Below are 27,491 nucleotides of genomic sequence, written 5' to 3' on the forward strand. Positions count from 1 at the left end.
AGGCAGGATGATGCTCCCCCCCCTCCCCCCGGGGGACTCTAGTTTGGAGCACAAATTGGGCAGAGCTGCCCGGTCTGCTGCCCGGCTCTGCCAAACTGGGGGGGTTGCTGGAAATCGTGCTTTGGGCGCTTTGGGCAGGGAGCGGGGAGAGATGCAGCCCTGCGGGCGGGGGGGGGGGTGTCGGGGGGGTCTTCACCCTGGCACAGCCCTGCCCAGCGCGGGAGCTGGGTTTCCTCCGTGCCCTGACCGTGGTCCGGGGTTCAGAGCTGGGGGAGCGGGAGCAGAAAACACTGGGAATAGCTGGAGTTGGGGAATAGCTTGTTGGGGGCCCGGGGCCGGTGGGCTCGGGGGGGGGGGGGGGCGGCTCCTGTTGACATTGCCTCTCCTTCGTGGAGGTTTGTACGCTCACCGGCGCAGCTGCTGGTCCGGGCGGGCTGTCTCCCCGCGCGCCGAGTTATGGCACTATCTGTTCAGCGCTCTGACATCTTTATTACAAACAGTCGGGGAAATGCAGCCAGAACGGCAGATTTCTTTAATCATGCTATTACACAGCTCTTCCCTTTGTTATATATAGGCTTTAATATGTCATACATCAGGTGATGGGTCAACAGAGAATAGACTGGAGAATTTAGTGCAGGACAAATAAATTAAAGGTTGGAGGCAGGAGGAGCCTCCTCTCTCTCCCTGTCCCCTCCCAGGGTAATAAAGAGGAACAAATGGGCTTTTTTATTTGTCCCATTAGTGGTGCAAATGTGTTAATGACAAAATAAGTGGAAGAAAAAATGCAGGCAGAGAAGGTGCACCCGGAGCGGCCCGGGGAGGGGGGGGGGGCCTGGGGAAGGAAGGTAAACGGGGCTGCTGACCTGCGCGGCTTGCAGGGAACGGGGGCTCGCGGCCACGCTGAGCTGCCCCGTCCCCACAGCGAGCCTGCGGTGCAGCTCCCCTCCGCTCCCCGGCACCGCTGCCGTCGGCTCGCAGGTACCAGCCCAGGCAGCGGCGGGCATGGGGACGGGGTGACGAGGTCCAGCCCCCCGGGGCTTCCCTGCTGCTCCCCACGCTTCCCCACTCGAAATAAAAAATAGAACCCCAACGGCCACACACGTGGGCGCGCAAGCGAGACGAAGCTGCTGCTGACCCTGTATTTTCCTACTGCTTCTCTTAAATATTAAATGGGCCGAAGTAATTACCTCTAAGGTGTTAAAGCTGGCGTGTTTTACAATGGCCACATTACACCCGGGAGGGCTGCACGCCGCTGCCGCTCTTTATATTTTATGAAGTGTGAAACGGTGCCCGGCCTCACCGGGGCGGGCTGCCGGGGCGCCGGCGGCTGTGGGCTGGGCAGATCCGCGGCTGGGCAAGCTGTGGGCACAGTGGGGTTTGCAGCAGACTTGCTGACTCAGCATACGCCAGCTGCTTACGGTGAGGGTGCAATTTGGGGAGCACCAAAGGGATAAGGAGCGTGTCTCGGCGGGTACCGACACACTGGCCAGCATCACACCAGCCTCTGACGCTATGTGCTGGTCAGACAGTGATTGTTTGGTTTTGTGGAGGTGTGAAACATGGAGCTGCATCCCTCTGCTCAGAGCAGCAGGACATCTGCCACGCTGGAGCAGTGTGGTGGGAGCAACTGGTTTCCTCGCTTGTATTTGCTCCATTGGGAAGAGTTTACACTGCAGCAGGCTGGGCTGGCTTGCACGTCCCAGGGATGCCGGAGCAGCTGGTGGGGATGCTGGAGTGGCTGGTGGGGATACTGGAGCAGGGATGCCAGAGTGGTCGGCATGGGATGCTGGAGTGGTTGGTGTGGGATGCTGGAGCGACTGGCGTGGGATTCTGGAGCGGTCGGTGTGGGATGCTGGAGAGACTGGCGTGGGATTCTGGCTGCGGGAGCCCGGGTGATGGGGCAGGTGTGTGCAGCCCTGGCTCCGCAGCCCCTCCGCTCCCCGGCATGCGGCAGCACATGGAGATCTTCTGTCTGATGGGGACCAGCCTCTGTCCAGCCAGCTCAGATGAAAACAAGCGAAAACAAAATAAATCAAAGCCCGTGCTGTTGAGGCAATTCCTCTGTCTGCTCCAGCACAGCCCTTGATGTTGGAGTCCTTCAGGGAGAGTAAGAAATAATGGGAAAAGATCAAAGGGGAGGGGAAAGGGGGGGGATAACTCTCATGGGTGTGCTGCGGAGCAGCCCCCCAGCCCCTGGCCCCAGGGACCGTGGCTTTTTGCTGCTTTGTGCATCACCTCGGCCAGGAGTGGGGGACCCCAGTGCCGCACAGGGCTGGCCGGGATGTGGCCCTCTCCCACTGCCCATCCCAAACCCCCTCCCTGGCCAACAGCCCCCTGCTGTGTTTTAAGGGCTTGGCTTAGCCGTGAGCCCCCCGGGCTGGCTCCTCATCCGTCACCACCGAAAACTGAGGTCTCTGGGTGACTTCGCTCGTCTGCTCCTGTTTCTGCTCATCCCCCCGTGTTCCTGAGCGTGCGCCGGCCGGCCGCCTCCGCGGCACCTTTCCTTCCTGGATTTGTCGAAGGACTTATCCTGCAGATTGCTTCCCTGTTGATTTTAATCGTTCAGCTGGAATTGCCGTGGCTGGATGTAAACAACGCATGCCGGCTCTGTCTGCTGCCGGCGCTGGGAGGAGCGCTGCGCTGGGGCTGAGGGGGACGGGAAACATTGCTGGGGCTGGGGAAGGTGATCGGGGATTTGGGAGGATTGGCTCCTAATCCCGTCAGCTGCCATAAGTACATCTGCTGGTTTGCTCCACTGAAGCTCTTCAAACGCACAGCGTTACCGGTGCCGTGCTGGCAGCCGGAGCCTGGGCGGGTCGCGTGGGCCACCCGGTCCCTGACTTGCCCTGAATTGCCTCGAAACACCTCTTTGGAGCACGTCTCCTCTCTGCCTGGTCTCGCTGGGCAGGTGGGATGCTCTGAGCACCCGGGGAGCACTCGAGCGGGGAAAATAGGTTCAAAAGCATTGGTTTGAGATCCTGAGTGTTTTGAACTAGCTTCTGACCGAAAAAATAAAAAGTCCTTTTATGCTAAATAATTGCCCAAGGGACAAATCTGTCAACCTTTCTCCACTCAGCCAGTCTTTAATATGATAAGTGACTTGCAAAGCTGAGAAAATCCTTACAGCTGTTGTTAGCAGAAGCGCGTGCGCAGGGAGGGCAGCCCACGTACCGCACACGGCGGGAGCCGCACGGGCCACCGAGACGGGGTCGGTGCCTGGAGAGAGGTACGGGAGATGTCCCTGAGGGAGGAGGGACTGCAGGAGGAGGTGGATGGACTTTAAGGAGGATAAAGCTTTTCCCTTCAGTTAGTGATGTCACACCGGTGGGCAGTAAGGTGATGCTAAATCTCTTCCCCACGGCCATGCCTTCGAGGTGGAAACCGTCTTTTGCTGTGGGTTGATTTGCAGCTGGTTTGCATCCTGGTCTCAGCCAAGCGTCCGAGCGCTGCTGGGGGGCAGAGACCCCCTCCCCGCCCCCCGGCACAGCTCCTGCCCGCTTTGCCCAGGCCAGCTCTTCGCCCAAAGGGCATTTCCAGGCCGTGGTCCTCAGGGTGGTTGCTCCGAGCGGGTGGGCGAGGGCAGCGCCTGGTCTCAGCCTGCCCGTTAGGGATGCGCGGGAAGGGCTGATGCAGCAGTCTTGGGGGGGGATGGAAGGAAACTGGGGTACAGCATCCCCCCCGCCTCCCCGTCCCGTGCTACGAGCAGCGGTCCTTTTTGTGTTTTATTCTGTTTTGATTTGGGGGGGGCTGCGCGTGGGAGTGAGCAGGAGGGGAGTTTGCCAGAGGGGCCGAGCCTGCGCCCGCTCCGCTCGGGCTGGCTCTGCCGGAGCCCTCGGCGCTGCCCGCGTCCCCCTCCCCAGTCGGCAGGAAGCAGTTCATGAAATTCGAGTGCGCGGGAGATGCCGCAGAGGTGCTGGGCTGCGACCTGGAGGAGCTCACCACCGCCGTCTTCAAACACCACCTGAAGCAGATCCTGGCGCAGGTCACGGCGCGAGGCAGCCGCCTGCCCCCGGCGGAGGAGAGCCCGGCAGGTACCGGGATGCTGCATCCCTTTTTCCTTCATTTATGGGTGATTGGGAAATGCTGCGCTCTGGGCTTTTCTTTTCAGGCAGTGAGGTCCATTCGAGCATGTTCATATTAGTGAAATTATTAACTGCTCTGTCACATAGCTCCCCTCAGCCGACCCTGCCTGTCGCTCCCCAGGGACACCCAAAGATCAGGCGAATTCAGATAATGCCCCCGGCAGAGGAGTGATGTGGTTTAAATGCCATGAGAGCTCTCCCGAGAAAAGCGGGGGGAAACTCCCTAAAGCAGGAGGGCAGCGGGGTGGGCATCCCGCCCCGGGCCCACGGATGAAGCCGTGCGGGTGGCGTGCTGCGGGTACCCGTGTCCTGCAAGGAGACCCGGACACGGCGGGGCGCTGTGCTCCTGCTGGACCAACTGCTGCTGAGCCACTGTGAACCCCAAATTAATAAATGGGTGTAATTCACGGAGGCAGATCCAGCGTGCACGTGGCAGGGGGGCGAGGCATCGCCCGGCTTTAAGCTCAGCCTTTCCACGCCGGACTCATCCTCGGGGGCAGAATGACAACCAGGTCCCTGCAAGTTATTCTGAGGAAAGCGAGAACTTGCAGAACCGGCCTTTAACACGGCAGTAGTTTCATTTCTTCAACGCACGTGAGGCGGGAGGCACTAGCGGGGCTGAAGGCAGGCGGGTGGGAACGCGCCGCCTGCGTCACCGCCGCCATGCCGCGCTTGGCGGGCAGAGGCCGGGAGCCGTGCGGGTCATCCTGCTACCGGCTGGGCTCCGTGTGGGCTCAACTCAGCGGGAAATAAATGGCGCGGCTTTGCCTGCTCTTCTCTCTGCCTGTGCCAGGGCCGAAGATGACGGGTGCGGAGTGTGTGGAGGGGATGGCTGCGGGTCTCTACGAGGAGCTCTTTGCCGCCGTCGTCTCACTGATCAACAGGTACGGAGGTGGCGGGCGCCGCGCTGGGGGTGTCTGTGGGCGATGGCTCCTTCTCCAAAGGGAAAAAGCCGAAGAGGAGCCTTTGCGGGGGGCTCTCTGCAGAGAGGCGCGGAGCGGTCAACCGCTGCCTGCCGGAAAAAGAAAGTTATGTGAAAATCTCCGTCTGGGAGAGCACACTGGCACTCGGGACCGACGGCGGGCTGCCGGTCGGCAGCGAGGCAGCGAGGACGAAGGGCCCCGCGGGGCAGCAGTCCCTGTGCCTGCGGGCGCTGCACGGGGCAGCGCGTGTCCTGCCCGGCACAGAGACCCGGCGCCGGCAGCGCCCGGCTGGCACCGCTTCTGCTGCGGCTGCAGGACGTGCTGCTCGCGAACGCAGAGCAGCGGCGAGCGGCGCGGCGCAGCGCTGAGGGGAGCAGCCCGGCTGCCAATTAATAATAGATGTGACTTTGCAGACTGAAAGCAAGGTTAGCGGTACGGGCAGAGCGATAAATCAGGCGGGGAATCCCACAGCGAGCCCTGCGCCTGCGTGGTAGGAGTCGCTGCGTGATAAAAGCTTGATGGCAGGAGAGGATTGAGGTGTCGGGAGTGGTCCGGCACCAGAGGAGCTGCCGCGGTGCCCCGGGAGGCCGCGGCTGCGTCCTGCTGCCCGGTGCCGGGGCGGCCGAGCAGGCGGCACCTTCCGCTGCCCAGCGGCTTCTCCTCACTCTGCTCAGTGCCCTCTGGAGAGCCAGGATGGGAAGGACGTCCTCTGCGCCCTGATGTCTCTCTTTCTTATCCAGCTCTGGAGCCCCCAACACAGGAAGGACACGGAGCTGTTGGAGCGGGGCCAGAGGAGGCCCCGGAGATGCTGGGAGGGCTGGAGCCCCTCTGCTGGGAGGACAGGCTGGGAGAGTTGGGGGGGGTCAGCCCAGAGAAGAGAAGGCTCCGGGGAGACCTCAGAGCCCCTTCCAGTGCCTAAAGGGGCTACAGCAGAGCTGGGGAGGGACTTTTTCCAAGGGCATGGAGTGATGGGAGGAGGGGGAATGGCTTCAAACTGGAAGAGGGGAGATTGAGATGAGATATTAGGAAGGAATTCTTGGCTGTGCGGGCGGTGAGCCCCTGGCGCAGGGTGCCCCGAGGAGCTGTGGCTGCCCCATCCCTGGAGGTGCTCAAGGCCGGGTTGGACGGGGCTGGGAGCGACCTGGGCTGGGGGGGGTGTCCCTGCCCGGGGCAGGGGGGTGGGACCGGATGAGCTTTAAGGTCCCCTCCAACCCAGACCACTCTGTGATTCTATGATTCTTCAGGTGGTGTAAATCCAAAATTATCTACTCAGATAAATGGAATATGTTAGCAGCGGGGTAGGGATCAGGCCCCCAGACTGTTCCGTTTTCTCAGTTCCGATGTGCAGCTCCGTTTGTTGAAGTCAGCATCCACAGAAAAGCTGGTGCCCAAAATACTCTGTGTTGTTGCTGCAGGCTTATTTTAACCTGCGGTTATTTAACCTGCAGAATATTTTTGTTGTAATTCCTATCAAGCACACTCCAAGGGGAAATTGCTGATGGTACTCAAAGGGCTGACAGAAGGGCAAAATGTTGCTGATTCTCCTGAATAACAGCATTAGCTCGGGATGTGCCCTGGGTCCCCCCTTCCCTCTAAAGGTAGCTTTGGTTTGGCTGGTTTTATTTTCCACACCAGCCCACCAAAGCCCGTTCAACCGTTGCAACAACGACCCAGAAGGGACATGTTTCAGTGCAGCTGTGAAAGTGCCGTTTTCCTCAGCGAGTTGATGGCGAACGTGAATCTTTTCAGCTGCGGCTGCCGGGGGGTGCTGGTGTGAAATTCTGCAAGCAGTTCATAAATACGCTGTTGTTTCTTCGTTCAACCCTGGGCCTTCATGGAGGTGCTGGTATCCTCGGTGCCTCGCTGGGGAGGAGAAATGCATCTCCTTTAATCTGGCCGAAGCAGCCCGCCACAAGCCAACGCAATGGCTGTTTCAGAAATACACATTAAAGACAATCTCGGAGGTTTCTCAGGGCCGGACTCCCCGGCCGTCCTTCTCTGAAATCCTGGAAATGGCTGCAAGCAACATTTGAAGAAGTGAACATCTCTGTTTCTCCCAAGGACCCCCTTGATGTCTGCTTCTCAGATCACGTGTAGTTACGGGCTGTGGTTCCTCTTAGAGATTTCATCAGGAGCTGAACATCGGCAGATCCCCGGCGGGAACGCCGCAGACGGCATGGCACGGCGCAGCCGCTGGGGCTTTGGATGTTCATGGTGTCCTCAGTGTTGGCATCACGTGCCAGTTTAGCCACTTCTCAAATCAACTGGTCCATCAAACTTAACATGTTTGGATGAAGATGTGGTACTTTAAATGAGGGCCAGGATGGGGCCAAGCGTGGAAAGGGTGGCACCTCATCCCACCCCACCGTTAAGTGTTCGTTAGGGCAGGGCAGGGCCGGCGCAGCCCGTGCCGTGTGTCTCCATCCAGGCTGGGAGGAGACGCTGGCTTGAGCAGATCAAAGAAGAGGCAGGTGAAGCGTCAGGGAGAAGCAAACAAGCCGTGGCAGGAGGTGTGGATGGTCCCTGACTGGGAGCACTGGGAGAAGGGGAGGTGGGAAGCGCTGGGCTGGTCGCTGCTGCGTGGGATGGCGCCCACTGTGGGACGTGTGTGTCGGGGGGAGGGAGGAGGCAGCGTCGCCTCTGAAGGCAGAGCTGAGGCAAGTCCATGGGTAAAGCCCGGTGGTGTGTGGGACTCTTTCCCCAGGTCCTTCTCCTCCCAGCACCTCTCCATGGCCTCCATCGCGGTGGTGGACACTCCCGGCTTCCACAACCCGCGGCACCGGCGGGGCGAGCGAGCGGCGACTTTTGAAGAGCTCTGCCACAACTACGTGCACGAGCGGCTGCAGGCCCTTTTCTACGAGAAAACCTTTGTTTCAGAAATGGAGCGGTACAGAGAGGTGAGAGGTGGGGGCTGGGAACGGCGTCCCGGGGAGCAGCTTCCCGGGGATGGGGCTGCGTTTGGCCCAACCCTGTGCCCTGCCGTGGTGTGGCCGAATAACACACTTCAGCAGCTTTAACAGGAGGGGTGTTGCAGAAATGAGGGGTCTGTACAGAGCGGTAGCCTTGAGCCGGGTCTCTCGTCCCCCCGCTGCCCCACTCATGGATCTTTTTGGGTATTTCTGGCATGCCAGAGGTGCCAGGCTGCCTGCGCATCCCTTTGGGCAGGCTTCCTCCAGCTCAGGAGGCTTCGTGCCCTTCTGTTGCTGCAGCTGCATTTTTCCTCAGGTGATGAATAATGGAGAGTAGAAAGGAGAATGATAAATTATGGCAGAAATAAGCTGCTGATAAATCTACAAGCAGAGATGAACTTACTAGGCTTGCAGAAGTTTCTTTAATACCTTTAGCCTTGGGAAAATAGTTGAATTCCCATGGCTTAATATTCACACATCACTTGCGCCGAGTAAGTATACACGTGCTGTATATATAGCGATGAATATGTAGTTACTGGCCGAGCTTGAAACGGCAGCGGGCTCAGCAGGCTCGCCTCGCCTTGGCTTTGTCCCCGGCTAAGGACGCCTGCCCTGCTGCCAGGCATTGCCCTGCGAGCCCCGGGACTGCCACTGGGAGCCCTGGTGACCCATCTGCTCCCGGAGCATGGGGGCCATGGTGGTGCGTCGCCCGTGGCGGGAAGAAACTGGGGTTCAGTGCTGCTTTCTGCTCCACCTGCGCGCTCCGGCTGCAAAGCTGAGCAAAATCTCCCCGTGTTACCATGGAGAGACATTAAAGCTCCGGCTCTTGCTGAACATCCCCGGCGCACACGTGAGCAGGAGGGAGCCGTGCTTGCCCTGCCGCTCCCGGGGGGTGCCCGCGCTGCGGGGCACGGCGCAGGGGGGGTCGGGAGCGGGGGCTGGGGCTGGGAGGGGGGGGGTGGGGGGGTGAGCCCCGCAGCCGGGGGCTCGCAGCGTGAAGCCCTCGGTGGGGAAAGGGAGACAACGCCTGCAAGCTGCAAGTTAAATAATTGATTGTTTTCTTGGTGCTTTCTCATTAAGCCTTGCGTTCTTGTCCTATCCTTGATTTATGCAGCTTGTCTGACATCCGCAAAGCGCTGCGGAAGCCCCTTGGGCGTGGTGGTCCCGACAGCCCTTCCCGCGGGGACAGACGTGGCCGTGCCTCCGTGTCACGGCAGAGATGTCTCCGGTGGCTGCTTGGCTCTGCCGGCGCTGCGTCCCCGCAAAGCCGAGCGGGAGCACGGCCCGCACCGTCCTCCTCCCCCTCCGCGCAAACGTATCTCCTCTTGGCTTGCAGATGCCAGACCGTGACTGAAGCGAGCTTTCAAATAATGTTTTCCAGGAAAATGTTGAGGTGTCTTTTGATCTTCCAGAGCGCTCACCACTGGCCACGCTGTCCATCCTCGACCTGAGCTCCTCACAGGTACCCCGTCCCCGTGGCCACGGCGGGAGCTGGTTGCCCCGGCCGCGCTTGAAGCATCCGTGCGCTCAGAGGAGTGCGGGTTTCGGGGGCAGAGGGGGCCCTTGCGGTGTGTGTTTTGCACAGAGCAGTCCAGGCTGTCGCAAGGGAGGGCACAGCATCAGTTGGGACCTTTTCGGCTTTTTAAAACACCTTTCCTGGTCAAGGCCTGCACCGCGGGCACCCCTGCCGGCCTGGCCACAGGCCGCCCCTCCAGGACACAGGGTCACTGTGGAGGTCTCAGGGGTGATGTCCAGAGCCGGATCGGGCCAGGAGGGTTTCCTGACCCTGGTCTTGGCTGGTCTGGGGCTGGCGATGCTGTTGAGCAGAGGCGGTGGGGAGCAGGGTGGGAGCGAGGTGGGAGCGGGTTGGCGCGGCTGCTCCTTCCCCGTCACCAAGGGCCACGGCCCTTCGGCAGCCGCAGGTGCTGCCCGGCAGCCCGGGGACCGATCGCAGGGGGCTGCTGTGGATCCTGGACGAGGAGGTGCTGATCCCAGGCTCCGGGGACGGCGCTGCCTTCGACCGCCTGTGCTCCTACTTCGCCACAAAGGGACCGGAACAGGAGGGTAAGTCGGGGTCAGCTCGGCTTCACGGCCTCCGGCCTTGTCGTTTAGCTTGGGAAACTTTAAGAAACCGCGCAGCAAGTTAAATATCTCACTGGGCTTTTCTTCTTGGGCGATCCTGGGGCGCCGTCGCAGGGGATGGCCACATGCGCAGGTGCGAGCAGGCGCTGCACTTCGAGATCTCCCACCAGCTGGGCACGGACCCCGTGCGCTACGACCTCACGGGCTGGGTCAGCAAAGCCAAGCTCAACCTCTCGGCAGAAAACGCCATCCAGGTGCTGCAGCGGTCCACGGTGTAAGTAGGAGGCAGGTGCTGTGGTGCCGGCCGTCGTCCCCGCGCCCGTGAGAGCGGTTCGGTGTGACTCCCGTGCTGCTCCAGCGGGGGCTGGAGACTGCAAACCTGCCCCAGCTCCAAGAGGGGGTCCGTGGTGGGGAAAGTGGAGGGTCGTGAGGCATCCTGATGGGGCGGAGAGGACCCGTAGCCTGGCTGAGGTCAGCCGTGGCTGCAGGGGGGGTCCCTGCCTGTCCCCCCACCTCCTGCCCAACGCACAGCCCAGGGCACGGAGCTGTTCTGGCCTCGGGTGGGTGAGGAGGGGACGGGACCTTGAGCGGATCCCATCTGCGGGGCAGCCCGAGGCACCTTCCGACACCCGTGTTGCATCGCCGGAGTCCAGCTCCACCTGGGGGAAAACCTGTAAGGAAGCCGGAAAACCCCACAGCTTTCAGCCCAGCTTTGTGGGGATCTTGAGAGTTTAGTTACGGTGGGGGGAGCAGATGTCAAGTGATTTGACTTACAGCTTTCAAGCCCCCGGGCTGAGTGACAGCCCGATGTACGCGCTGTGATGGCGGTAGACGCTACAGGCGGAGCTGGTGAATAATGAATGCCGCAGTGATCAGCTTTCCATCAAAGCTGTCTGGGCTCTCCGAGTCAGCACATCTGTGCCACTGACGGTTCTGCGGGGTCCCCTCCTGCAGGCATGGGCGGTGGGGGGTGGGGGGCACAGGGGGACCCCACGATGTCCTCGGCTCCGCAGTGCCGTGGGGTTGGGTGTCCGGCGTGGTTCGGGACCGTAAGACATCACCGGCGAAGGGTAGCTCCCCGCGCGGCAACCGCACAGGTTTTCCCCGCCACTTCGGGGACCCTTGTAAACTAAACTGGAATTGAAACGTAATCGAGCTGCTGCAGATGTCCCCGTACGAGGGGCGATTTTGACCTTCTGCTTAAATACTCCCAGCTCATTTTGATTCAGGCTTCAATTCAGGGAAGTTTTAATAGCGGTGAATGGCTCAGTGCCCAAACCAGAGAGGAACAGGAGGGTGTCCCGGTACCCTGCTCTGCTCCGCTGCTGTGTGCCCCGTGGCAGCACCAGTGCTGAATTTGGGGCGCTGGGCATCACATTGCGTGGGGGTTGGACTAGATGATCTCCAGAGGTCCCTTCCAACCCTATGACTCTATGATTCTGTGATCCCTGTTGAAGGGGCTGGGGAGCAGAGGTTCCCCGGCACCGGCACCACTGTAGCCCCGCCGTCTTGTTGCTCGCCCGACAGAGATGCCGTGAAGGAGCTGGTGCTGCCGCGCTCGCGGGCGCCGCTGGCCTGCCGCGCCGTGGCGGGGCTGGAGGGACGCTCCCAGGCCGTCCTGCACCGCAACGGCTGTGTGAGGAAGACCTTCGCCAGCAGCTTCGCAGCCGTGAAGAAGAGGTCGGTGTGCGCTCAGCTCAAACTGCAGGCGGTGAGTGCGGGCGCCGGGACCCTCGTGTCTGCGGGTTGGGGTGTTTGCAGTGCTGTGCATCCTGACCCCGCGCTGAGACCCTGCCTTAGACACACTCCTCCTTAGCAGGGAGCCCCGCGCCCCCCCCCCCCCCCCAGTAGGTACCTTCCACTGGGGTCACCAGTGTGGCTCTGTGCCCTGCAGGGCACTTGGCCCAGGATGCTGCTTTGGCCACGGGTGGCCACGAGCCTCCCCAGCACCACTGTGGCTCAGGGAAAGCATCTCAGGCAAAGAAATCATAAAGCAGATGACACACGCACACCTTGCTGTGCCGCCGCTTCATCCTCTTAAGCACTCAGACGGGTAGACTAGCCCTCCGTGTGGGGCACATGCCACACTCCCGCTGATCTCAGCCTTAATTCGGTGCCTAAACTGGCTGGAGGAGACAAGGCTCGGTCTCCGTAGGCGCCCTAGCCAGCCCACCTTGCGGTCCTGGCCGGCCCTGGCAAACCCCTGCCCAGCAACCCTCAGCCCTGGTAACTTTTTGTAGCCCATCAACAGAAAATGTGGGACATTAGGAGGAAGGTTTCCTCTCAGCATCTCAGCCCTGCACTTTGGGCTCTCCTCTCTGACCAGAGCTGTTGTCCCTAACACGCACTTGAGCTTTGAGGGCTCTGGGGATGACTCCTTTACCTGCCCAGCCACCCAGCAGAGGGTGCATGGGCAGCACTTCCCACAGATGCCACAAGCTGTCCCTTCACCCCGCACTCCCCTCCGTCCCGGCTGACCTCTGCTTGCCTGGCAGGACGCGCTCACGAACCTGCTCCGACGGTCCCACCTCCACTTTGTGCACTGTCTCCTGCCGGGACCGGAGGCGGAGGGGCCGGGTCAGCCCCCCGCGCCGCCCGATGCAGCCCTGCGGCTGGACGTGCCCACCCTGCGAGCCCAGCTGGAGGGGACCCAGCTCCTGGACGCCCTGCGCCTCCACCGCATCGGTACGCCCGGCCCTCCAGCGCTGCCGTGTGCCCTGCCAGCGGCTCAGCCCTTCCACGCTTTGCTCCTCACCTGCCTCTCGCCAGCCCCGCTACAGAAAGCCCCCGAGTTATTATTGTTGGTTTTTGCGGGGGTTCCCAGCCCCTCTCCTGCCTGCAGCCTGCGGGGCTGCCGGGGGGCGCAGCCTGCGCAGGGCAGGTGGGCTTCCCCCGTGCTCCCCTTGGGGCACCCGTGCATCGGCTGTGCCTGCACCGACCGTGGTCACAGTGCGTGCCGGGGGAGCAGGACCCGTGCAGGAGGCCCAGGGGAATCTCTTGCATGAACACGAGGCACTGGGATGGCCTCTGGCCACCTCAAGTGCATCTCTGCTGCTTCTCCGCTCCCTCCGCCCTGCGCTCGCTGCAGGGCTTCCTCTCCGCCGAGGGCAGCTCCCCCGCTCCCCACCACCCCACGACACCTTTGGCCGCGTGCAGGACCTCTGCCACCCCTCGCAGCAGCCCCCGCTGCCGGTTCCATCCCCGGCGTTTCGGTGCAAACCAGGTGCCCCGGGGCTGGCGTGACCCCCAGCGACCTGTGTCTGCCCCCAGGGTATGCGGATCGCCTGCTCCTCACCCAGTTCCGACGGCGCTTCCAGGTCCTGGCTCCGGACGTCATGAAGAAGCACACCTCTGCCTACGAGGTGCCCGACGAGAGCAAGGTGGGTGCCGGACCGGCCTGGGGAGCACGGGCTGAGAGCCCCACGCGGGACTCTGCCGGTGCTGGAGCTCTTCCAGCCCTCCCAAATGTGGTCGGGGCTTTGCGATGAAGAGCAATTCCTGGAGTTCCCTGCAGGCAGCACTGCGCTGGCATTGCCTGCACGCTGTGTGAGCCCGGCTGTGCCCTCTCCCAAGGAGCTGGGTCGTACCGGCATCTCCCTGTCCTGGGACAGGAGCTGCTTCCCGGTCCCTGCCCCACTCCGGCGTTCAGTGTCGCCGATGTTATTCCTTTGACTGCTGTAGCGTCGGTACCCGCAGGTCTGTGGGCTGCTGAGCTCCAGTGTCTCCCCACAGCGGTGGGCGATGCTCCTTTGCTGCGTTGCTGCAGGACCCGCTATGGGTGGGAGCGCACATCTGGACAGCTGTTGGGGCGCTTTAGGAGCAGGGTTGTCAGTGCAGGTCTGGGGGCTTTCTTAAATGTGGGGCTGTCCTCAGGAACTAGGGGCGAAGGAGGAAAAACCCCCTTCGGCAAAGGCTCGGGGCAGCCCGCCAGCAATCGCAGTGCTGCTGCGAAACGGCGGTGGGGTTTGGGAGCCCGCAGGGTCGGTCCGTCCGTCCGGGCTCTGGGCGGTCGGAGCTCCCTGGCAGTGACCAGGAGGGATCTGGCGGTGGGGCTGCGTCCTGCGTGGGTGCAGCTGCCTGTGGCGCTGGGTCGCAGGGGGTGGCTTTGCATCCCACTCCTCCTCACCCTTCCCACGCGTGCCCGAGCACGGAGGGCCGCGGGTCCTCTGGCAGCCTGGCAGGGCAGCCGAGCTCGCCTCTTCGCCCCGGAGTTTCTCCCCCTGAGGAGGGTTTTCGCAAAGGCAGTAAACATGCCCGGCGTGGGCTGCCTTTGTTGACGTTATTGCACCGTGGAGAGGACTTGGAGAAATCCGCCTGGAAATGGAGGCTCTTATTGCTTCTTTTTAATACTCAGGAGGAAATGGCTTTGAAACCCCGTCTTGCTGGGGGCTGTGCCTCGGTCCTCCAGCGCTCTTGCCGTGTGCCTGGCAGGGCTCGTTTTGCAGGGCAGGGCACAAGCCGTGGGACTGGCGGCAGGATCCCTGCAGTGCTGTGCTCTGGCGTGGCAGCGCCCCATCCTTCACCCCAGCTCCCCCAAAAACCAGCTGGCTGAGGACAAGCCGGGCGGCATCCCCGGGGAGCCAACAGAGCAGGGGGCACGTGGGGGTTCCCCAGGGACCGGGCATCACCTGCCTTCGGGCACCTATAAAGCAGCAGCCCGGAGCGGCTCCTCGCCTGGTCCCACGGAGCCTGAAAGTCAAAGGAGCTCGGGAATGAAGGCGGAGATTTGCCAGTTTTATTTGTTTCATAATAAACTTGTGGCAAAAACTGGGGAGAACCAGCCCTGCCCCCGGAACAGGCTGTGCGCGAGCCGAGGAGCGCTGAGAGCCGGGAAGAGCCGAGAGGGGATGAATTAAACATGGGCACGTGCTCTGTTGTGCAAACTGCCAGCCAGGGTGTGCAAATTCAGTTAAGACCTCGGGATTTAATAAGACAAGTTTGACAGTCGGTAAAGGTCAATATTGTTATTAAAAGCTGTAAGGAGGCAGAGGGTGCCTCGTCAGCAGCGTGTAAGCAGGGGATTTGAAAAATCCCATCCTCCCGGAGCTTGTTGCCACGCGGTTTTGGTAGCTGGAGGCGGTTTCCCCGTAAGCTGCATTAACTCGGCCGCTGGAGCACAAGAGATGCTCGGCTGTAGGGAGGGTGACGGTGCAGCAATAACCAACCCAGTGTTCACACCGGCCCCGCTGTTGGGGATGGGGTGGGATGGGATGGGGTGGGATGGGGTGGGATGGGATGGGATGCGATGGGATGGGATGCGATGGGATGCGATGGGATGCGATGGGATGCGATGCGATGCGATGCGATGGGATGCGATGGGATGCGATGGGATGCGATGCGATGCGATGGGATGCGATGGGATGGGGTAGGATGGTCCCACACAGCCCTGTACCTGCCCCAGTCCCAGCAGTGCCGCAGCAGTGGGGCACAGTCACGGTGCTGGCACTTCCTTGCCTCCAGCACCCAGTTTTGGGCACCGTGGTGGTCTGTGCCCCATGCACGCGTGTGCTCTGTCCCCACTTTGCCCTGGTGCGTGGGGAGGGCTACGAGTGCTGTTCTGCTGCAGCAGGGTGCTCCCGGGGCCGTGCCAAAATATTTCTCAGGTGGGTTTGTCCTTCATGGAGGAGATACACGAGGCTGCCAGAGGCTGTTGTATGGAGTAAAGTATTAGCGAAGGATATTTGTCACAGTTTCTTTAGCTCTGGGGTTTTCAAATCATCCATTCGTCCGGCTAGTGTTTGCTGCCTTGGGAAATGTACGGTATTTCTGGCTGTTGCGTTCGCATGTCAGTCCAAAGCTCAGAGTAATTGAGTTCAGGAATTCTCCCGCGGCTCGGGACTAATCTCCTGCTTGCCTCCCCGCGGGGGCTCGGCCCTGCGCTGTCAGGCTAGGGAGGGAACTTGGTGCTTTTCCTCTGCTTTCGGCTCGGCGGGCCGTGCCGTCGGCAAGCCGGGCAGGAGGGCAGTGCCGGGGGCACGCAGCTGAGCAGCGCAGTCGGACCCCACTGGATGGTGCTGGGTCGGGCTCTTGCCTTCGCCTCTTTCCACGGCCACCCATGCATCGGGGTCCTTCCACACCAGGGATGGCAGGAAAATGGGGGAAAATCTTGCATGCAGCTGCAGATCTCCGCTCCCCATCCTGCTGAAAGCCTCTGGGGCAGAAAGCCCTTCTCGCACCAGGACTCGGGTTGGGGCAGCCATTTCGGGGGTTGCTCTTGGGCTGGGTGGGTGCGCTTTTGCAGGGGGAAGAGGAAGCAAGAGCCCAGTTGGATGCACCATAACTGGGTGCCCGTAAGCTGGATGCACCCTTGCTGGGTGCCCATAAGGACTGGGGGTCTCTGCGCCCCGTTTCTGCAGGCTCAAACCAGGGTGTAAATGTTTTCTGAGCAATTCTGCGATGTTCTCCTTCTCCACAGGCTATAGAGGAGCTCTTCCAGGCACTGGATCTGGAGAAGAAGAGTGTTGCCATAGGACGCAGCCAGGTACGCCGGCTCCGCTCTCATCTTCCCCGTTGCTCTTGGTGGTGTGGGCACAGCCAGCACGGTGCCCAAAGCTCCCCAAACTGGAGGGAAAGCCTCTCTGCGGCGCCCGGGTGGGCTGGGAAACCAAGCCTCACCGAAAATCAAAGCAGAAGGCTCCTAATTCACGTGGGGAAGCACTACCCTGGGTAAACTGTGTACCTGATTATCAAAATCCGACCCCTCATGGCCTTTAAGTTCCTAATTGCCTTTGATGTCTCAAGGGAGTGAGTGGGGCTTGGGCAGGTGGTGGGTTTGGTGGGCTGGGGTTCACACCGCTGAGCGGGCAGCTGCAGGTGCAAGAGTCGGTGTAGCAATAACATTTGAACTTAAATGCGATATTCTCAAAGAAAAGCTAATTTTACATGCGTGCTTGCCTTCAGCTCTTGGAGTCTATAAAGAAAGAATTCATGAAACGGTTCTGTGGAGCAAAATAACTTTCTTTTATCCTGCACAGTGCAGTTTGCAATTATCTCTTCTATGAAACCCTTGTACTTAATCAATAGTGCGATAGCAGCTCCAGTCACATCGTGTTATAGAGGAGGTAGTTTTGCCATTGCTTTGAGCATTGATTTTGTACTAGCTCCTAAAACTCGCTGGCTTGTGAAGTTAATACAGACATTAATGAGACAATCAAATAGGTGGTGGAGCAATCATAGCATTATCGCAAGAAAGTGAGTTTCCTTGGAATTGTTCTTTGATTCAATTTGGCCTCTTTAAAACGCAGCTCTTTAAGTACGCCACCGGCTTCACAAGTGTAATTCAGTTTTTATGAAAGCTGTATTATGCAAATGGCACACAATATTCAGAAGTGATTGGTCCCATATCCCAAGAGCTTCGCCTGGCAGTGACCGAGAGACGTCTTGCACTCTGAGCGATCGATACCGGGCTAAATTTGATGGCGTCAGCAAATCTGTACCATTTATGAGGTGTTTCTGACAAGTTCAGTTACAGAAAATGATGTGGTTAATTTTGTTTTTCCTATTGTAAACTGGCATCTTTGCTGTTATCGGTTGTGTAGGCTGTCAAAAATGCCGTTTCCAGCAGGGGTAACTCTGCCGTCCAGGCGGCGGGTGGGAAATAGGCAGCGGCCCAAGGGAAGAGTTTCAAGGACTTGCAGCTTCTTGTGACGGTTGATGCCTTTGTGGAAAAGGAGGAGTGAGAAGAGGCCGGGGCAGAGAGCAAACACCAGCGTGCGCACAGCACAAGGGCTGGGCCCCGAAGGGCGCTCAGCAGCCCAGTAGTCCCCGGGGAGTCGGTGGGACCTGGGCAGCCCCGAACGTCCCGTCTTGGCGATGCCCAGGAGCAGGAGATGGAGGGGCGGGTGGAAGGAGCTCTCCGGGACGTGCAGCCATCCCGCTGCCGGGCTCGGGGATGGGGCAGAGCTGGGACACAGCTCCCGTGGCTGTCCCATGAGTGTCCCCAGGGAGGCTGATGCCAGGAATGCCTCAGGTGCCTTCGTGCCACGGGGCAGATGGGCATGTTGGGGTTTGGCTAGCTAGGGCTGGAGTCCAGTGTTTTGGGCTGGTGCAGTGGTTGCACTTGCTGGTCCCAGCTGGTCCGAGGACCCTCAGTGTCCCGCAGATCTTGGGGGCGACTGCCAGGTCTTAGCCAGAAGTACATCCCTTTGGCTGCGGGCAGGTTTCAGACCCGTCCTGGGGGTGCGTAACCTCCGTTGTTTGCTGTCAGGTTTTCCTGAAGCCGGGGGTCATCGCAAGACTGGAGAAGCAGCGTGACAAGCTGATAGCCCAGAAGATGATCCTGCTGCAGGCTGCTTGCAAGGGCTTCCTCAGCCGCCAGAAGTTCAAGAGGTTGAAGGTACCCATCCCACGGGTCGTGCATACCCTGTGCCCACCGAAGCCCAGGCTCGGTGCTGCTGGGATACGGCCCAGAGCATCCAAATTACAGCTCTCTGAGCAGAGCGGGCTGCTCCTCTGAACAAGAGTACCCACTCTGCCCTGCCCCGTGGGCAGCCATAAGGTGCCATGCTGCTGTCCCCTGCGGTGCAGAGCTCCTCCACCACCTCATCCCACTCCATCCCAGTGCCCCAGCCTGGTCCTTCCTGGTGGGCTCAGTCGTGGCTGGGCAAGGGGCACTGCTGGCCATGTCTCCCCACAGATCCAGCGCCTCGCTGTCCACTGCATCCAGAAGAACCTGGTGGTCTTCCAGGCGGTCAGGCACTGGCCCTGGTGGCAGCTGCTGAGCCGCGTGCGGCCCTTGCTCAGCGTTAACCTCGGAGAGGAGCAGCTCCGTGCAAAAGAAGTATGGACTGAGGGATGGGATAGGATGGCATGGGACAGGATGGGATCAGACAGGACGGGACGGGATGGGATGGGATGGGATGGGATGGGATGGGATGGGAAATGATGGGACCAGACAGGACGGGATGGGACGGGATGGGACGGGATGGGATGGGATGGGATGGGATGGGATGGGATGGGATGGGATGGGATGGGATGGGATGGGATGGATGGGACCGGACCAGACAAGACAGGTCGGGACGGGATGGAATGGGACCAGACAGGACGGGATGGGATGGGACGGGATGCTTTAGGGGCTCTGCCTGGTGGGTAAGTCAAACTGGAATTCACTTCTGCCAGGGCAGAGTTGTTTTGATGACCATCTAGAAGTCATCATCTGATTCTTAGCACTGCATTTTTTCCCCCAAGTAATGTGTTTTGCAGAGCTGTGGAGGGAGAAATAACTCTCCTTCCTTAGAAGGACAGTAGTAAATGCACCGTGTCCCCACAGCCGAAGCCCCGTCCCAGGGCCGTGGCTGCCCCGCTGCCCTCCCCGTGCCCCCCAGGAGCTTGCTGGGGCTGGGTCTGCTGAGCCGAGCCCTGGGGACGGGTGCCCCACGTCAGTCTGTGGGAGGACAGATGATGAGCAGCCAAACGCATCCTTGACACAGGGTACTCTGTCACCAGAGCGCTACTGGCTCCCACCTGAGCTGCCACTGGTGACGGGAGACGTTAATGGGCATTTGCTGACCCGGGAAAGGCACCTTTTGCCCCTCTGCACCTCCGAGGTCTGCGCTAAATTCTTAGTCCGTCTTCCTTGGCACCCTGCTCCTCCTCTTGCCTTAGTGAGGTTTTAACAAGAGGTTTTCAGGCTGGTTCAGACGAAATAAAAGCTGCCCAAGGCTCTGTTTCTCTCTCCAAACCCGCCCGGGATCCATCAGGCCCCGTCACCCGTTAACCTCTGTTTTTATCACAACTCTGCACGTTCCGCTTCTGCTCAGTGTTGGACATCAAAGCAGGACGAGGCTGCGCCGAGCAGCTCTTTCTGCGGTTACGGTCGGGCTGCCTGAAGGAGAATCAGAGAAAACAACGTGCCTTTGCCCCGGCTCTGTGATAGCCCGCCAGGGCCCCAGGAATGCGCCATGAGCAAAATTCAGACGTTTGGCTGCTCATCCCCAGCTTTTGAGCTTTGCTTCTTTCTCATAAACCGTGCTCTGTGCGTACACCAAAGCTGACATTCCCTCCGATGCAATTCACGTCAGGAGCCGCAGTCCCGGCAATTTGCAGTCAGCAGCCTTCAAAGTTGCCTAGTAAATTTTATTAATAAGTCAGCTCTGTCTCTCCCACTTATTTTTAACAGAAAATGAGATTTTCATAAATAAACTGAGGGTGCCGGAGCTCTCCACGTCTGTTGTTGTGCAATGTTCCCTAGGAGGAGCTGGCGGCGCTGCGAAGGAAGCTGGAAAAATCCGAGGAGGCGTGTGGCGAGCTCAGGCAGACCGCAGAGAAGCTGGAGAGCAAGGTAGAGCCCCCCAAAAAGCCCCGCTCGGTCGAGCTGGAAATTAAGCCGTATGGAGACAAATACGAGCCCCGATTACATGACGGCGGGAGGAGCCGTCATCAGCAGCGTCGGGCAGGGGCAGCTGTGCAGCACCCAGAGGGTTGCAGTGCCGACTGCGGCACCCGGGGCCAGCGTCGCGGCGGGGGCCCTGCTGGGGGGGATCCCGCCTGCCGCAGCAACGGGTCCCCCCAGCGCCTGCACCCGGAGAGCAGCCCGGGCGCCCTGAGAACGGGCCGTTCCCGGGGGTGTCCCCAGGGAAAGCCTCATGTCCCCTCTGGGAAGGACAGCCGTCACCTCGTGGTGCCACTGGCACAGCGTACGGGGCTGAAGAGCGGCAGTGCGAATGTCGTCCTTTCTGCCGACAAAGGGGTATAATTAGAATGGGGAAAAATTACAGACAGATGTATCACGTTCTCATGACGCTCTCAGGACAGCGGCCTCGCCAACCTCTGCAGGCACCAGAGGCGACTTAGTTTAATGGGACGAATGCTAATGAATACCGAGGGGACAGCGCGCAGGAGAGGTGTCCTGCCCGTCCCCTGGCTCTGAGCGTGACCCCACCGTGCGCGGTGCTCGGGGGGCAGCAGCCGCTCGGCCGCCCCATTGCGCGTGTCAGAAGGGACGTGGGAGCGTGTTGGGGACCACGTGCACCCCTGGCCGGCCGCCGGTCCCATGCAGGGTTCCCCTTCGGATGCCCGGGCTCCTGCGCGGCTGCAGCTGGGGTTTCGTTGAGCTCTGGGAGGAGGAGGAGAAGCTGAGCTGTGGTCTGGTGTAACGCTGCAGCTGTGGATAACGGTACCACCACCCCCCAGGGCCAGGGAGCCCCTTCTCAGTGGGAAGCGGCTAAAGATGATGTTGAAAATGAACTCACACCCATGGAAATGAAATCACAGGGGTGAGGCTGGGACTGCCGAGCGAGGCTAAAGCCTCAGGACAGAGCTAGAGAGATGCCAGCTCCCCAGGGAAAGAGAACTTATTGAGCTCAACGGGCTGGACCCCCCTGAAGAGCTTGTGTAGGGCACCGGCAAAATGTGAAGCGCCCTAAAATGATGCCAGCTGGGGGAAAAGCAGCACTGGAAGGCTGCGTGCTCCTGCTGGCCCTGCCGCCTCTGCAGCCCCTCGCTCGGCCGGCTGAGCGGGATGAACCATGTTCACCTCTGCTTTATGGAAAGCGGAATTAATTCTCCGGATTGATAATTTCCCCTCTTCATTCACCTGCTTGTTTCAAGTGAAACTTAATGCTCATCAGCTAGAACGGTGCAGGAATCTGATGAGTCCTGCCTGCCGCGCACAGGCAGCCGTGCGAGGGGTGCAGCCACGGGCTGCAGCAGCAGTTGCTCTCTGCTGGGTGACACTGGTCAGTGATGGTGTGCACTTACTGCACCCCCTAAGCATAGGCAGCTGCCAAAGGGGCGCAGTACGGACACTGGGGTGGGTGCAGGATGGCTGCCCCCCCCCCAAGCAGGCGTGCACAGCGATGCCCAGCCTGACTCCCTGTTGCCCCCCCAGATCATTGACCTGACGACGGAGCTGTCGGATGAGCGGTACAAGGGCGACGTCGCCTGCCAGGTCCTGGATGGGGAGCGGGCAGAGAGGCTGCGGGGCGCCCGCGAGCTGCAGGAGCTGCAGGTAGGAGAGCCCCGAGCCATCAGGCCGTGCCGGTGGCGGTGCAACGCTCTCGGCACAGCCTTGCTGGAGCCGAGTGCCCTGGAGCCAGGTAGAGCTGCTCCCATCCCTCCCCGGGTTTCCCCAGAGCAAACACGACCAAGTGCAGAAGAAACTGGAGGCGGTGGAAAAGCAGCTGGAAGAGGCCCAGCAGCTGGTTCAGTTGCGTGAGATGAAGATAAGTGGCTCTGGAGGAGGTAGGAGAGTCCCTTCGGGGGCGATGCATGCTCTGGGCATCCAGCCTGACCTGCGGGACCAGCCCGGCCACCCCAGCGGGGCAGCAAAGCCTCTTGCAATGGGCAGAGGTTTGGCCTCCCTAAGCAGTGCTGCTCCCCCAGCCCCTGGCCACCCCCGTGTGTTTTTGGCACCCCGTCATTCTGTGTCGCTTGCCTGGCGGGAGCTGGCAGCGACAGCCCGGTTGCAGACGGCTCTGGCTCCTGCAGGAGGCTGGGGAGGCGGGCAGGGATTCTGCCTACGGGCGCTGCTGGCGCTTGATGGCACTGCCGGCACTCCCGGCGGCTCAGAGCGTGTGTGGAGCATGTTCATGATGGGGAGGCTGCTGGGATGCAAGTGGGACGGGACAGGATGGGATGGGACGGGATGAGACGGGACGGGATGGGACAGGATGGGACGAGATGGGATGGGATGGGATGGGGTGGGAAGGGGTGGGATGGGAAGGGGTGGGATGGAAAGGGATGGGATGGGAAGGGATGGCATGGCATGGCATGAGCATACGTGCTTTGCATAAGGCGGGAGTACACGTGCTGTGTGAGCCGAGGCAGCCCTGGGTGCACAGAGCAGAGCTGTGCCCTACGAGCCGGGCGCTTGCATTCATGCCATACGGGAGCCGCGGTGCTGTTGTGCATTTGCCCATCCGAGCCCGGCACAGCCGCTCGGGCTGGTGTGGCCGGAGCACCCCCCCAGTGCCTCCGGGTGTCTCTGTTGGCAGAGGACGAGTGGCAAGTGCGCTTTGACTGCGCGCAGACGGAGATCGCCTTCCTGCGGAAGCGGCTGGTGCTGCTGGAGCAGCGGCTGGAGTCGGAGCTGGGCGCCAGGACGGGGCTCGAGCAAAAGGCAAGCACTGCCGGCCCCGGGGGCGGGAGGGGACGGGGACTCCCCGGGGTCACACCGTGGAGCAGGGCTGCTGCTGGAGCCAGTTGTCCTCTCCTCGCTGCCAGGCCAGGTGAAGCTGGCTGCGACTCGGAGATGCTGATGCTCTCATTGACCAGGGGAAACCAGCCGGGTTTTGCTGGTCTGAGAATAAATACCCCCAAACTTCCTTCAAGCTTAAAAAATCACTTTTGCACCAAAACATGGCAAAATCCACCCCCTGGTCAGGCGTGAGCATCAGCACAGGGCTGAAAGCTGTGGGGTGGGGAGGGGCTCGGTGGCAGGTCTTGGGGTTGGTCTGGTTTTTGGATACTGGTCGGGGTTGTGCTCATACCGTCTGTCCCGCAAAGAGCTGCTAATGGAGAGAGCTGGCAGTTCCCGAGCTCTGCCGCGAGGAGAGCAAAAGCCAACGTGCCTGGGAGTCAGGTTACTTCCCATAAGGAGAAAATAAAGAAATGAATATTATTCATGGTACATTAAAAAGTAATAAGAAAATCAGCCCGGTCTTAGGAGCTTGGGTAAAGCAAAACAGCCCATTTGCTTTCAGATAGTTAGTTGGGAATTACAGGCTTCATTAATGCAAGGTTTTGCTTACTTAAAGTCATTCCTTAACGACTCCCTTCTCTGGCTGGCAAGAGCTCTGCGTGTCTCTCTGCCCCAAACACGATGCGACTCCTTGGGGGATCCGGCTCGTTCGGTCCAGGCACTGCCTTTAGCAGAGGAACGGGATCAGGCGGTCGCCCCTGCGGCAGTTTCGCTGACTCAGCAGGAGGGTTGGGATGCTGCAGGCACACAGGAGGGTACCCGGAGCATGAGGCGTCAGGGCACCTAAATTTATCTTTGTTTGGCGGTAGATGTCTGGGTGAACCATCCCCTGGCACCGGAGCGGGGCTGAGCCCCATGGCGGGGAGCGGCTGCGGGTGCGTGTGCTGTGTAGGGTCCCTCCGCCGCTCACCGTCGCCTCTGCCCCGCAGCTCGGCGAGGCGCAGGCAGCCTGCGAGGCAGCCAAGAAGGTGTCCCAGCAGCTGCGGCGGCGGTGCAGGCGGCTGGCCTGCGAGCTGGAGGACGCGCGGGTGCTCGCCGAGAGCCAGCAGAGCCGCAGCCACGAGCTGGAGAAGAGGCAGAAGAAGTAAGGCTGGTGGGAGCGGGCGGGGGGGACGCGCCTGGGAGGGATGGGGCTGCTGGAGCGGGAGGGCACGGGGACGCTTAGGGTGGCTTCGGGTGAGGAGTCCCTGGAAGAGCTGCTATTTTCATCTCCCTTCAGCTGCTGGAGGTTGCACCAAGCGGGAGGTTATTTTTACATCCCGTCGCTGCCTGACTGTAACACGCTCCCGTGATAGAAGTCACTCCCAGTGTGAGGCTCGGTGGCAGCCTGGGGAGGGCTGCCCGGGGCCGGGAGAGGGTGCTGGCTCCCGCGACGCTGGGGGCGAGGGCACCCTCCTGCTGGGTCGTCCCGGCGTCGGTGCGCCCTCGGCACGGAGGCGCCCGCGCTGGGAGCGCTGCTGGCAAACCGGGCACCGGGCAGGGAGGAGAGGAGCCCTGTCGCTGAGAAATGGTCCCCGGTGTTTTCAATGCTGCTGTTTGGTACCCGTGAAGGAAATAGGTTTTCTGCCCAAAAATAGCATACCAAGACTAAGCAGGCACAGAAAACGTGGGAAATCAACAATTGCTTTCTTTGTAATTTCTTTTAATTTACACTTCGTTGCCGGTGTTCCCTGCCTGCCTGTGCTGCGGCGCTGGCTGGGGGCTGGGGCTTGGCCCGACCCGGAGGTATGGAGAGGCTGAGGAGCTCTCAGGATTATTGCTCGGAAGCAGTGACGGTTCCTGAGCTGACACCAAACCCTCGGGGGGGCAGAGTCCCGGCCCGCCCTGGGCACGGAGCTGCCGTGGTGAAGGGGAGCGGAGGGCTGCTGCCCACGCACGAGTGCGTTTTGGGGGTATTTTGGGTCTGCAGCAGCTGATCGCAGCAGATTTTCGCCCTCTGCTCTCGGTGACCGCCCGTGTGCACGTCGCTGCTGCTTCCCGCGGCCGGCACTTGTGTGCAGTAATTAGGGATTCACAAAACGATGGCAGCACTTCGCAGACAATAGGCTGCTTTCCAATTTATTTATTTATTTTGTCCTCTCAAAAGCGCTTGGAAAGTGCTCGCCTTGGCGCAGCCCCCCCGCCCTCGCGGACCCGCTGGGGAGAGGTAACGCGTGTTTCCCCCTCCAGGTTCGACCTGCAGTTAGCGCAGGCCCTGGGGGAGTCCGCCTTTGAGAAGAGCCTCCGTGAAAAAGTGTCGCAGGAGAACACCAGCATCCGATGGGAGATGGGCAAACTTCAGCAGAGCTTAGAGGTAAGAGGAAAACATCCCACCTCGCTGCATCATATCCAGTTTCGGGAGCAGCTCTCAGAGCAAAGCCGTTATCTTTGCAATTATAGCAGTGGCAATCAGGCGCAAACCCGGCAATTTGTTTCCAATTTCTTTTGGTGCAGTTCTAGGATATGCCTGATGTATTTAAATAACATTATCCTCTGCCGGAAGAATGGCTGTCACTTTTCACAAGTGATACCCATCCCATGGTTTAGCTAATTAGGCCCACCCTCGTTTTCACTGAAGTCACCTGTGCTCTTCTTCACACCTCTACCCCCAACCTCACCCGCAAGAACCGCAGGTCTGTGCCCCCATGGGACGGGGCTGCACAGGGCGCCTGCTGAGCACCCGCAGTGGCGGGGCCACGGTGTGCTGGGGCTGGGGGGAATCACAGAATCATCCAATGGTTTGGGTTGGAGGGACCTTGAAGACCACCCAGTCCCCCCCCTGCCCTGGGCAGGGACACCCCCCCCCAGCCCAGGGTGCTCCCAGCCCCGTCCAACCCGGCCTTGAGCACCTCCAGGGATGGGGCAGCCACAGCTCCTCGGGGCACCCTGCGCCAGGGGCTCACTGCCCCCACAGGGAAGAATTTCTTCCTGATATCTCATCTAAATCTCCCCTCTTCCAGTTTGAAGCCATTCCCCCTCGTCCCACGGCTCCCCTCCCTGATCCAGAGTCCCTCCCCAGCTCTGCTGGAGCCCCTTTAGGCACTGGAAGGGGCTCTGAGCTCTCCCCGGAGCCTTCTCCTCTCCAGGCTGACCCCCCCAGCCAAAAGGTGGCTGCCAGCCACGCCGGGCAGTGGGGGCTGCGGGGAGCCCCTGTGGGGCACAGCCCGTGGGGAGAAGGTGAGGTCAGGAGTGAGTGAGCAAAACCAGGAGGGAAAGGATGGCTCGGGGCTCGTGGTGGCGATGGGGCTGCCAGAGCAGGGAGGGGACCGAGCGCGGCCTGCTGCTGCTCCCGGGGTGTTCCTGGTGCTGCTGCTGGAAACGGTGGGGGTTTTAAGAGCGGGGTGCTTGTGCAAGCCCCCTCCCCCGCATTTGGGGCTCAGCTGCTGACCCCCCGTTCTGTCCCTGCCGAGCAGCAGAAGGAGGCGGAGGTGGCCAGCCTGGCGCAGCGGGCGACCCTGCTGGCCGGCCGGCTGCAGGAGCTCAGCACCCCCAGCGCCCTGGACGCCCGTGCCGTGCCCGCCCTCAGGAAGCAGCTCTGGGACCTGGAGGCCAGCGCCGCCGAGCAGCGGAAGGAGCTGGAGCGGCAAACGGCCGCCGTTGATCACCTGGAGCAGGTAATGCAGCCCCCAGCGGGGCTGGGGCCGGGTGTGCCGGGGATGTTCATCCCTGCACCTTCCTTGTCCCTCCGGGGTGGTGTGTCACCGCTGGGCATTCATCCTTCAGCTTCACCAGAGGCTGGAGCTGGAGATAGAGCGGATGAAGCAGATCCACCAGAAGGAGCTGGAGGACAAGGAGGAGGAGCTGGAGGACGTGCGGCAGTCCTGCCAGAGGAGGGTAGGTTGGCGCCGGGTGGAGGGAGGATGCCGGGTGCTCCCCCCATCCGCAGTGCAGAGGAGGAGCCGTTCCCGGGGGTCCTTCCTCCCCGGAGTCCTTCCTCCCAGGGGACGGCGGGGTGGCCAAGCGCTGCTTCCCCACCGCCAGCCCGGCATCAGCCCTGGTCACAGCCCTGCGGTGCGAAATGGGGGTCTGGGTCAGGCAGGAGTCCCTGCCGCACCGGAGGGGCTGTCGTGGATGGTGCGCGAGAGCCACGTGCCATGCAGGACACGGGCACGCTGCTGCCGGTAACACCAGCGTCACGCCACGGGCAGCAGCGGCAGCCAGCCAGGGCCTCGTGTTCAATGATAATGGACAGAAAATACCCTTTCACCAAGGCCGCGAGGTCGGTGGCGTGCCGACACAAATTCCAATTTCTTTGGAATCCCCGGGGTGTTTGATTCCGGGCTGCGTGGTAGCAGCCAGTTCCTACGAGGCCTGGGGCATACCTGGCTGTCCATAGTGAATTAACATTGCTGAGGCTTAATGAAGCGCCTGATGGGGC

At 60.9% G+C, this 27,491-nt stretch overlaps 1 protein-coding gene across 4 annotated transcripts in view; it reads left to right on the plus strand.

Moving 5' to 3' along the window:
• Window positions 1-27,491, plus strand: part of MYO18B (myosin XVIIIB) — a 78,976-nt gene that overhangs the window by 14,593 nt on the left and 36,892 nt on the right. For 3 of the 4 annotated variants that reach the window (XM_082491697.1, XM_082491700.1, XM_082491698.1), the window contains exons 13-32: window positions 3,861-4,031; window positions 4,876-4,966; window positions 7,710-7,902; window positions 9,296-9,376; window positions 9,831-9,978; window positions 10,111-10,270; window positions 11,524-11,707; window positions 12,492-12,681; window positions 13,267-13,376; window positions 16,412-16,477; window positions 18,203-18,331; window positions 18,632-18,775; window positions 20,186-20,275; window positions 21,824-21,943; window positions 22,068-22,176; window positions 22,929-23,053; window positions 24,064-24,218; window positions 25,304-25,427; window positions 26,527-26,727; window positions 26,837-26,947. In XM_082491697.1, the coding sequence (XP_082347823.1) occupies window positions 3,861-4,031; window positions 4,876-4,966; window positions 7,710-7,902; window positions 9,296-9,376; window positions 9,831-9,978; window positions 10,111-10,270; window positions 11,524-11,707; window positions 12,492-12,681; window positions 13,267-13,376; window positions 16,412-16,477; window positions 18,203-18,331; window positions 18,632-18,775; window positions 20,186-20,275; window positions 21,824-21,943; window positions 22,068-22,176; window positions 22,929-23,053; window positions 24,064-24,218; window positions 25,304-25,427; window positions 26,527-26,727; window positions 26,837-26,947 (2,702 nt within the window). The remainder of the gene's footprint in view (window positions 1-3,860; window positions 4,032-4,875; window positions 4,967-7,709; window positions 7,903-9,295; window positions 9,377-9,830; window positions 9,979-10,110; window positions 10,271-11,523; window positions 11,708-12,491; window positions 12,682-13,266; window positions 13,377-16,411; window positions 16,478-18,202; window positions 18,332-18,631; window positions 18,776-20,185; window positions 20,276-21,823; window positions 21,944-22,067; window positions 22,177-22,928; window positions 23,054-24,063; window positions 24,219-25,303; window positions 25,428-26,526; window positions 26,728-26,836; window positions 26,948-27,491) is intronic. The other variant, XM_082491699.1, reaches the window with a different exon arrangement.

Source organism: Vanellus vanellus (genome assembly GCF_965231255.1).
Source record: "Vanellus vanellus genome assembly, chromosome: 16".
Taxonomy (NCBI): Eukaryota; Metazoa; Chordata; class Aves; order Charadriiformes; family Charadriidae; genus Vanellus; species Vanellus vanellus.